The sequence below is a fragment of the Acanthamoeba castellanii genome (assembly GCF_000313135.1).
Source record: "Acanthamoeba castellanii str. Neff unplaced genomic scaffold scf7180000084664, whole genome shotgun sequence".
Taxonomy (NCBI): Eukaryota; Discosea; order Longamoebia; family Acanthamoebidae; genus Acanthamoeba; species Acanthamoeba castellanii.
The window spans coordinates 231354-242020 of NW_004457466.1; the positions used below are offsets into that span (position 1 = coordinate 231354).

General features: G+C 58.8%; 2 protein-coding genes across 2 annotated transcripts; both read right to left on the reverse strand.

Annotated features, from left to right (window-relative positions):
* Window positions 1-97: 97 nt before the first annotated feature.
* On the reverse strand, window positions 98-7395 carry ACA1_369080 (UDPglucose:Glycoprotein Glucosyltransferase containing protein; the record flags this gene model as incomplete). The annotated part of the gene is made up of 30 exons (XM_004340148.1): window positions 98-313; window positions 418-616; window positions 703-896; window positions 963-1292; window positions 1396-1527; window positions 1596-1883; window positions 2070-2175; window positions 2271-2404; window positions 2505-2604; window positions 2678-2773; window positions 2889-3034; window positions 3117-3364; window positions 3445-3562; window positions 3629-3903; window positions 4004-4085; window positions 4174-4335; window positions 4407-4511; window positions 4582-4731; window positions 4813-4923; window positions 5000-5122; window positions 5219-5319; window positions 5426-5583; window positions 5649-5889; window positions 5966-6104; window positions 6193-6311; window positions 6399-6484; window positions 6581-6733; window positions 6831-6958; window positions 7041-7285; window positions 7326-7395. The coding sequence occupies 30 exons, from the start codon at window positions 7393-7395 to the stop codon at window positions 98-100; spliced, it is 4755 nt and encodes a 1584-aa protein (XP_004340196.1).
* A 239-nt stretch (window positions 7396-7634) lies between these two features.
* On the reverse strand, window positions 7635-10538 carry ACA1_369090 (2hydroxyacyl-CoA lyase 1, putative; the record flags this gene model as incomplete). The annotated part of the gene is made up of 16 exons (XM_004340149.1): window positions 7635-7703; window positions 7776-7912; window positions 7983-8109; window positions 8183-8302; window positions 8371-8445; window positions 8515-8691; window positions 8784-8888; window positions 8953-9023; window positions 9100-9227; window positions 9307-9350; window positions 9436-9588; window positions 9661-9714; window positions 9784-9873; window positions 9954-10123; window positions 10305-10407; window positions 10482-10538. The coding sequence occupies 16 exons, from the start codon at window positions 10536-10538 to the stop codon at window positions 7635-7637; spliced, it is 1680 nt and encodes a 559-aa protein (XP_004340197.1).
* Window positions 10539-10667: the final 129 nt, after the last annotated feature.

A 10667-nucleotide genomic window follows, 5' to 3' on the forward strand; every position in this document is an offset into this window, starting at 1 on the left:
GTTGGCCGAAATAAATAATAAACTGAATAAATAAAATAGAAACACCATGTTTCAGATAAAAATTGTAAATGTGCGCCAGTGGATATCGGCGTGTGGCTCAGGCGTGGATCTCTTCGAAGGGCGCGGTGGGTGGCGGGACGTGATCGGCAGCTGCGGCGTCGGGGGCTGTGGTGGCTGTGGCGGTGGCCGACGACGCGAAGGAGCTGGAGTACCGCTCCTCGATGCTCCTGGCCTCTTCGTCAAGGTCGCGCCACTCGGGGATGATGCGCACCGCGTTCTCGAGCTTGGGCGTCTTGGTCAATGGGTTGTTGCACTGGTACACAACAACACAATAACACAACAACCAGTGGCGACGGTGAGCAGCGTGGCCGCTTTCCATTTCATAAATTGGCGCGAGTGGGTGGTGGGTGGACGTACCAAGTCGATGGTCTTGGCGCGCGCCTTGGACTCGTCGTCGCACCAGGTCTCGCACCAGAGCCACTCCTGCGGAAGCGAGAAGATCGGAACCCGGTTCTGCAGGAAGTTGGGCAGATCCTGGTCCAGGTTGGCCAACGAGTTCTCGTCCTGCGACAGCTGCTGGTACGTGGCACGGATCACATCGCCCGCAGCCATCTCCCTGTGTGCGCACGCGAGCCGACGTTTAGCTGTGTGCTGTGTGTGTGTCGTGTTGTGTGTGTCGTGTTGAGGGGTCGAATTGCGAACCTGAATCGCTTGAGGTCGATCACGTAGAGGGCGGAGATGTGGTAGGGACGGCCGCCGAGGTGGTTCTTCCAGAAGCCCGAGTCCCAGAAACGGAAACCGTTCATCTCTGTGCGGCTGCTGCAGAATGGCGTGTAGGCCAGCGGCGCCCCTTTCAGGTCCATGTCATACAGCTCCTTCAGGTCCGTTCTCACGATCTGTGGTTCGGCGGCAGTTAGTCGTGTGCGGTGTGTGCGATGTGTGGTGTGGTGTGGGACGAGTACCTGGTCAGCGTCGACGAAGATGACCTTGCGCAGGTCCATGGGGAAGAGCACGTCGAGGAACAGGATCTTGTAGCCCCAGATGACGCGCTGCTTCTCGGTCTCGTGGTGCAGCCAGCTGGGCCACTGGTAGGTCACTAGCTCGATGCTCGTGTTGTAGGCCTGGCTGAACACCGGCGCGTACTCCTTGAACTTGGGCGAGAGGTAGTTCTCGAGGAACCAGAACTTGACCGGCGACTTGGTGTTCTTCAGGACGGTGAGCATCATGATCTTCAGGAATCGCTCGTACAGATGGCCCGACGCGACCGAAAAGATGTGAATCGTTTCATCCTTCTGTCCGTGTGCGCACACGAACACGGAAGGTAACATGTCAGTTCACAAAGTTCAAGTCACACCCAAGGCCAAGAAAATGACTGGTATGCCTGGCATGTGGCACCTTGGCTTCGGCCTCGGCGGTGTCCTTCTGCGAGTCCTGGAAGTAGCTCATCCACTGGCCCCACATCCCTCCGTCCTGCTTGGCAAGCTCCTCCTTGGTCCCCTCCACCTGCTGAGCCGCACCGCGCTTGACCTAAAGCGGGTGGCAGAGTCTTAGTGTGTGTGGTGTGTGGCGAGTGTGTTGAGTGCGTGCTAGAGTACCTTGTAGGGCTGCAAGTATTCGGTGTTGGTGAAGCGGTCAATCTTGGCGGCGAGTCGCGGGACCGGTGTGCGCCCGTCCGTCGAGAGCAGCTGGTAGGGGCTCACGCCCTCCTGCTGCTCGTCGCCGAACCGCTTACCCAGCGACAGCCACCACAGGCCGGGGTTGGCCTTGAGCTGGAAGTAGCCCAGGTTGGCCATGACCGTGGTGTCGGTGATGTGGGACTGCTGGTGATTGCCCAGATTGATCTGCAGGCCCACAGCCGGCGAGCCCTTGTCCACATCAATGCACTGGCCTGTGTCGCAACAGCGTTAGCCAGGCGACTCGCGCGTGTCGTTGGTCGTGTCGTGTCGTGTCGTGTCGTTGGTCGTGTTCGACTACGTGCCTTCGGCGAGGATGTGCTGGAGCTCGAAGGTGGCGGAGAGGCGTGTCTCCTTGCCCATGTCCTTGAGCAAGATGTTGTCCAGATCGTACACCGACCTCACGGCCTGCACGACCCACGAGTGCGGCGTGTCCATGTTCATGGTCAACAGCAGCGAGGTCGGCAGGTTGTTGAACACTGCCTCTCCCTTCCGCGCCAGCCTGTCGCACACGTACGCAGCCAACCAAGCATCGATGAGTTCCTACAAAGGGCCGAGCCTTGCGTAAGTGGTGGGGGAGGGGGGCAGTGTAGGTACCTGCCGGCGGCGTCGAAGACAAGCTCGTCCTGGAGCACGTAGCGGTAGAAGGTCTTGAGGGGCAGCTCGGTCAGGTCGCGCTTCGGGTTGAGAACGACCTGCACCTGGATGCCCATGTCGTTGTTGACCAGCGACTGATGTGATGATGGAAACGCAAACAGAAGTCAGTCAAGCCTTCCACAAACGCACATACACACGCTGAAGAGAGAGAGAGAGAGAGAGAGAGCAATGTACGAGCAACAGGGGCGCGATCTGCTGAGCGCCCTTGGACAGCGGATCGAGCACCGCGACGATCTTCAGGGTGGGATCATTCTGCTCACCGGCCACGAACGACCTTAGGTGGCGATGAGAGTGAGCTTCACGATCATCTCTTGGGTTGGGGGGCTTGGGGGGGGGGGCGGTCGTACGGGGTGAGCTGGGGGAGGTTGACCCTCTGCTCACTGCTCGCCGTCTCCGCGCTCAACACTGACACAGCGGCAGCGAGCTCATTGCTGTAGAACTCACTACAATTGCCACGGCAAAGGGGAGAACAGAAGCAGTAGGTAAGCGCAGGTGGTTGTTGCAACCGAGAAACGACCCAGCAGAGAGTGAGTGATCGATATCGTAGCGCCATCGTACCTCGTGAGGTCGTCGGGGTCGACGCCGAAGTGCTCGCTCACGCCATCGAGCGTGGCCCTGATCTGGTCCACGCGCGCCAGGCCCTCGAAGGCCTCCAACAGCTTCAGGTCCTGCACCAGCATCACCTGATCCGGCAGGCGAGTGACCTATCATGGCGAAGAAGCGAGCGTCAGTACGAGCCAGCACCATGCAATGTTCGCCACAAGTTTTTCACTGACGACGCGCTACCTTGCCATTGGTGACGACAGCGCGCTGGCCGGGGAGGAGGCCGAGGGCCGAGGAGGCGAGGTTGCGGTCGCGCTCGAACTGGGCGTAGGCGGCGGCGACGGTCTTCGACATGAGGGCCGGAAGGTCCTTGAGCTCGGCAGCGAGGGCGAGCTCTTCGATATGCGCGGCCCGGACGTTCTCGGGTCCGACCGCGAGCGCGGTGGCCAGCAATCGCGTCACGAACGGGAACACACGCTTCAGCGTTTTGCCTGCGTCAGATGGCCGGGCACGCGGGTCAGTGGAGCGAACACAGACGCAAGTAAAGGGGGGAGAGGTGTGGGGATCAAACCAGAAGTGAGGGCGGCCTGCAGGGCGCGAGCAACGAGGAACTCGTTCTCCCTGCGCTCCGGGGGCACCTGCTGCGAATCCTGCTCCGTGTTGTGGAGGAATCCCACGCGCACCTTTTCCTGCACGTCGTATGCCAGTGAGACGAGACGAGACGAGACGACACGACACGACACAGACAGACGTACGCTGCCCTCTTCGGCAAGGCGCATGACGGCCTCCAGGGCTTGAGTGAGCCCGGGCCGAGTGGTGAGGTCGCCGACGACGAGGTGGGTGTACTCCTTGAGGTTGAACTCGGACGCGGGGAAGCTGAGGTAGGCCGTGGCCGGGGCCAGCAGCTCCCTGTGCCTGGCGAGCGACACCCAGCCGTTCTCGTCCTCGCCGGTCGTCTGGAAGATGAGCGACGAGAAGCGGTCGAAGACCGGCGACGACTCCTGCAAGATCCACGACCACAGGTCGTCCACTGTTCCAGCGTCACGCCCAACTCAACGTTAGACCACCTCTGGTTGACTACATTTCTGTGGGCATTGGCCAGTGAAACGTGAAACATTCGTCGCGCGTACCGTGCTGGAGTTCCCGCTTGTAGGCCGCCTCTTGGAAGCGCGAGTAGCCGTAGAAGGTCTCCTGCATGAGGAGGTTTTGGAGCTGCGCGTCGTGCGGTGGTGTCGACGTTGTACGGATCAGCAAAAAGGTAGAGGTGCCACACACGCATGTGCTAACGCATAGTATGTACCGCAGAGCCAACGGAGGAGTCAGCGGGGATCTGCTGGAACTTGCCGTTGGTGAAGATGTACTGCGAGCCGCGGTCCAACAGGGCGATGCCCTTCTGCTCGATGTAGCGTTGCATGGTCCGGTACTCGGTCGCCACCGCCTCGCTCTTCATACCCTCGCGCCACTGGGCAGTTCACACATCACACAGCGGTGTCAGCACGTCGGCCCAGGGGCTTGAGAGGACCTGGGCCGTACCTCGGACTGCGTGATGGAGCCGCCCTGCTGGTGCATAAAGGCAGCAAAGGCCTGCCAGACCCGCTCCTCGGTGACCTCGGTGGCCTCCTCCTCCGACTGGCCGAGCTGCGAACATTTCACATATTTTCAGTGGTCAACCAACAGCAAGCGACAGGGAGAGAGAGAGCTCTCGTACGAAGCCGAAGAAATCGAGGGGCCGAACGCCTTCGCCTGATCGTTGCTTGAGGAGGAAGTAGGTCTTGATGATGGTCGCCGCCAAGTTTTCCGGCAGCGGCGCATTGTCGGCCGACTCCGTGCTGCCCTGGCTCGCGTCACCGGATTCGCCCTGAGGGAGCGCAGCAAGGAGCCGACGTGAGACTGCTGAGGGCTGGGCTAACCTCTGGGCTATGGCGGTGGAGGGGCGTACCTTGGCGAGCTTCGCCAGATTCTCGGCCGAATGCTCCCACGTGGAAGCCGATTCAGTTGTGCTCCCTGAGGAAAACACAAAACCGACGCGGAAGGGCAGACCTTGCCTCAACTGGAGGCGGGAGCGAACATATATAAGTTCATGCCGGGGGTTGGGGGGGAGAGCTAGGTCGTCACTAGGGCCGTACCATGTACAAGAAGTTGCCGATCACAGAGAGGCCCTGCGGGCTCGACGGATCGATGACAAGGATCATCGTCTGAATGTTCTTCTTGATGTAGCGCATTTGGCCGGGGTACACGGGTTGCAACAGCTGGAACGCACTCAGGAACACACGTCAGAGAGAGCTCTGGCTCGAGCTGGGAGTGGTACGGCTACGAGCGATGGGAGATGAGACGCAAAGATGTACCGCATGGATGCCGGGCCAGTGACCATACATCGCATCCTTCTCGAGATTGTTGGCGAACTGGATCGCTCCGTTGACGTTGTTCGGGTCATCAGTGGCAGGGGCTGGCCATGACCGCGACGAAGCAGTAGAAACGAAGCAGAGGTGAGATGAAAAATAAAGACGGGAGAGGCAGGGGTAAAGAGGAGTGCGGGGAGTGTGGTTGCGTACTGCCGCCCGACGGGAAGACCTCGCGATCGCGAAGGTCGAAGCGAATGGTCGGAGTGCTGGGGACCAGCGAAAGGAGCTTCTCCGAGTCCTTGCGGCCGAGCCCGAACACGCTGAGCGCGTCCAGCTTGCTCAACTCGTCCTTGATGAACTCGTAGAGGCTATCAAGTAGTGGGCAGTGTCAAATGTAAGGTTAAGCGCAGTCGGGCAAGCATGGGAGCAGTACACGTAAGGACTGAGCTGATCGGCAGCCAGGTTGCGGCCGTTCATGTTGATGAAGTTGCCAGGGAGGTGGTGCAGGCCGGCGAGCTGTTCCTGGTTGTCTTCGATCTCGGAACGGATATCGGCATCTACGCGCAATCTCGCCAGAGAATTGGCGATGGGCGGGAAGTTGTGGGCGATGTCGCGCAGGAGCTGCAGGGGCTCGCCGGCTGACATAATGCGCTGTGCGGCCTGGTAGCCCAGCGCTGTTGAAATGATGTGATCAAGTTAGTTGAAGCGAGCTGCGCAAAAAGAAGAACCGGAAGGAGTGCGGCCACTTACACTTGATCTGCCAAGCGCGAAGCTGCTGGAAGCCTTCGTTTTGCTGGGAAACCATCTCCAGGTGCTCCTTGAAGGCATCCAGCTCCGTGGCTAGCTCTGGCTTGCGCTGCTTCAGCTTGTCAAACTGGAAGCCTTCGATCTATTCACACACGCGCGCAATAATTTTGTCGTAATAGATTGCCAATTAGTAACGAATGGCTGCAGCTGAGGGTTTGGCATTGTAGTACCGTCGTATCCTGTTCTTGCCCCGACTGCTGCTCGTCATCACCATCCTGATCCTTCTCCGGCACCTTGTCGTCGATGACCTTGTACTCAGTCGACTTGATGGCAAGCTCAACGCCGTAACCTGATGTTTCGCAAACATTGAGAGTTGAATTCTTCTAAGGCCGACGCCTTCCCGGGCTCATGCGCGGTATTGGTATGGGCTCTCTACCTTGGACGTTCATCAAGCGCTTGGCCGGCTCCTCGGGCGTGTAGTGCCGCACAGCGTAACGCACAGTCGAAGCACTCGCAGCGACCCTGTCCAGGCGCACATACACCAGTGAGTGAATGGCCGTAACAGCTGCGCCAAGGTGGAACATGGCCCGGCCAAGCGTGGGTGCAGAGGAGTGTTACCGAATGACCGAGTGGTATTGGGTAAACTTGGAAGAGCCGACCTGGCCGTAGAGAACCAGGAGCGGCGCGGATGAGGGCGCGGCGTTGGGAAAGAGGTGCTCCTGATCGCCAAAGACAAGCGTCGCTTCGGGCACGCTGCCCGATTCGTTCCTGCTGTAGAGCCGCAAGCCACCACACGTGACGAGAGCAAACGACGTGAGCCACCACATGACCAAGTGGGCGGCCGAGCACCGGGACCCAGTGGTCGTACCTGTTGGGCTGCTCCAGGTAGCGCTGCACCTCCTCGGGGGTGCACAACATGTGCGTGCCCGCGTGCACCCATGCGGCGTTACGGCAGTGCTCCGCCTGGCCGCGCGAATACTGCCTGAACATCTCCACCTGTACGCGCCATACACACCATCAGCTCCACAGATGGAGGCCATTCAATGAGCGAAGAGTGGAGTGGGTGATGGTCCCGAACCTTGGGGCTGTAATAGCGAGAGAGGAGCGCGTAGTGCAGCAACCGCTTGCTGGAGCTGGGCAGGAGTGCGTTGGCGAGCTGCATCACCTTGCCGTAGAGCGTCTCCTCGGTCGTCGCGGTGTCGTCAGTGTCCTCCGCTGCACCCGGGTGCAGACCGTCGACCACCGCCCAGAATCCTTGCGAGGTCTCCTCCGCAAAGAACTCCCTGCGGTTCACCGGCTTTGTGAGGCTACCCGGGGCACAATCTCGAATCAATGAAATCGCAGAAAGAGGGTGGCCACGTACGCAGCTTCGAGATGGAGGGGAGTGGCATCCCAGGCGGCGACGAGTTCAACCCCCACGGCTCGTCGGGCATCTACAACTCCAATGGCCACCACCGCACAAAAAAAGAAGACGAGACATGCAACGAAGAGTGTGCGGCCTCCCCTAGAAGCCTCCATCCTTCTCTCTCCCTCAGGCAGATCGAAGAAGATGGCTCCGGCTGACGTGGCGCGTGACGTGGAGCAATAAACTGCGGACAGTCGACACTATTCAGATTATTCGAGCCATTTCTTTTTGCTTTTTTTTTCTTCAGCCGCAGGAGGTGTGTGGCGATCACAGCTTGGCCTTGCCGCCAAGGGTGGCGCCCAGCTCGAAGGGGTGCTCCTGGGGCTTGCGTGTAGCCTGGCCAGTTGTGGTCGTCAGCAGAGTAAAAGATGGTCACAATGGGACATTTTGGTGGGAGGTGTGATGTACCGCTGTGTCGATCATGATGTTGACGATGGTGGGGCACTTCTGGGCCAGGGCGTCCCGCATGGCCGGCTCGATCTCCTCGGGTTTGGTCACATAGTAGCCCTTTCCGCCGAAAGCTTCGATCAGCTTCTCATAGCGTGCTGCTCACAACCGAAGGAATGAGTCTCTTGTCTCTTCTCCAGAGGACGGCTGTGGTGATAAAAGACGTACCCTGGGGAGTGTAGACAAAGAACGGTACGTTGGGCTTCTCAAAGCCGGACAGATCCTCGACGCCCATGCTGATGCCATTGTTGTTGATGATGACCGTACAGACATTGAGGCCATACCTGCACATGGTCTGTATTTTTCCGTGCATGCCGCACAGATTAGTTCATTTGGCAGATGGAACGATTGGGGGAGGGGGCTGTTACCTCGATCTCCATGCCCGAGAAACCAAAGGCAGAGTCGCCTTCGATGGCTACCACCTTCTTCCCAGGGTGGACGACCTGGGCGGCGATGGCAAAGCCCATGCCAACGCCCATCGTGCCCCACTACAGAACGTAAAGCGGATGTGAGATGATATGCTCCGCAAAGTAGATCAAGTTATCAGTGTACACACCGTGCCGGCGTCAAGGCGATGACGAGGCAATCTGTTGTCAAAGATCGTACGACCGATGTCCATCGTGTTGGCGCCCTGATGGTAGTTGCGGGCACAGCGTCAATAAAAGGCAGCGAACCCATGGAGAACCGGACCAGCATATACCTCGGAGACGATGATGGCATCGTGGGGGAGAGTGTCGTGCACTCCCTTGAGAGCCCTATAATAGGACAGTGGCATCCGTTCATCAGCACACAGCTTGGCGTTGACGGCCTTGTTCTTCGCCACCTTGTCATTCAGAGCGTTCCACCAAGGGCTCGCCTTCGGGAACTGGAAGGGGCTCTGCTCATGCGTTGCGTTCACGTATGCGGGATCGAATATGAGCGGAATAGCCCTAACATCCGCGTTTGCGTGAGGCTGCGGCTGCTATGTACCTTGGCGAGGAGATCGTTGAGCTGAGTCAGGACGGCCTTGATATCGCCAGCAAGGGCAACCTCGGCGCGAACAGAATTGTTCAGCTCTTCGGGCGCGATCTCCACCTGAGAAAGAGGCCTGTCAGCCACGGAAAGATTCGAGGCGTTCGCATAGAGCAGGCCACCGCACGTGAATGAACTTGACGTCCTTGTTGTAGCGGGGAGTCTGGCCAAAGTGCAGAATCCAGTTCAGCCTGGCGCCTGCGGGAAGACGCACATTCTGGGCTGATCAGACGAAGCTCGGTCGAACGTGAACCGCGTAGAAGTGGAAGGTTACCGAGGAGGAGGATGACGTCAGCAGACTGCAGCGCGAGGTTGCGTGCGGCCGCAACGGACTGCGAGTGCTCATCGGACAGCACTCCCTTGCCCATCGGCGTGGGAAGGAACGGAAGGCCGGTCTTTTCGCTATTGTCCAAACAGAGAACTTGGTCAATGCGGCGCCAATCTTGCCTCACCACAACAACAACGGTTGGCTTGAACGTACACAAAATGAGTGGCTTCCGCCTCAGCACGAGCGTAGGCAGTGCCCTGGTAGCAGAGGATACAAAAAAACCCTGTGAGTGCCGAATGCACGAAGCAGTGAAGCAAGAGCCGGGCACAGGCCGATTGGTACCTTTCCCACAATGACGAGCGGGTTCTTGGCAGTCTTGAGGAGCTCCAGAGCCGCACGGACGGACTTGGGGTCGGCGAAGGTCAGCGGAGGAGGCGGGACGGGACGCGGCAGCACCAGCTTGGACTCGTCCATCAAATCGTAGATCACCTCGGCCTGTGGGTGAATGGGCGGTCAGTAGACGTATGAAGAAGAAGAAAGATGGCAACAAGGGCGTGGGGGGGGTACAGGCAGCTCAACATAGGTCGGCCCGGGCCTGCCATACATAGCCACACGGATAGCCTACGCGACGTTCGAAGAAGCGGCTGTTAAGGCACGGAGGAGCAATGAGGAAAGTTGCCAGGGCTTCACCTTTTCGATGTAGAAGGGCACACGAGCAAGGGATTCGGCCCTGCAGGCCATCTTGACGTAGGGCCTCACGGTTTCGATTTGCGGCGCTTCCTGGAGAAGTGCGAGAGTGGAGCTGATCAGCAAAATCGTGTATGACCGATCGATGCAAGACCAAAAGCGAGGAGGCCAACCTGGAATCCGCCCATTTCGCTGTGGTCTGTCGAGGTGGCGCCACCGATGAGGACCATCGGCCAACAGTTGGCCCATGCATTGCCCAAGCCGGCCAGCGCGTGCACCACGCCCGGACCCGACACGGCCAAACACACAGCGGGACGTCCCGTCATGTAGCCCGCAGCGCCCGCTGTTCGTCACAAGATATCACACCAATGAGATAACTTCCCGAAAGCCCGCTGCCCGTGTCGCACGTGCTTCACGATATCACGTTCTTTGAAGCTCATGTGGCGTGCCACCTCACGCGTACCAGGGGGTAATTTGGTGGATATTATTTTATGTCACAAGGGCGTGGTGGGTGGGGAGGGTACCAGCATAGCTGGCGGCTTGCTCATTGCGGAAGGACCAGAAGTGAATGCCCTCGGCTTGTGCCATCATGGCGATGTTGGTCACCGGCCGCCCAACAACACCAAACTGGTATTTAAAAAGAGGTTTGTGGTTGAGTGCTTTGGGTTCACAAGTGCGCGAGTGTCTCGCAGGGTGCGCACCACATCGGTGACCTCGAGTGCCTTCAACGTGCGCGCGACCACTGCTGCTCCTTCCATCTTGTTGTGGTGTGCTCTTGTAGCGGCGATTTTGTAAGTTGTGGTTTCGTTCTCTGCTTTTTCGTTTTTGTTTTTTGTATTTTCTCTTGAATTTTCTTTTTCTTTTATGAGTTGGCCAACGAATTTTGG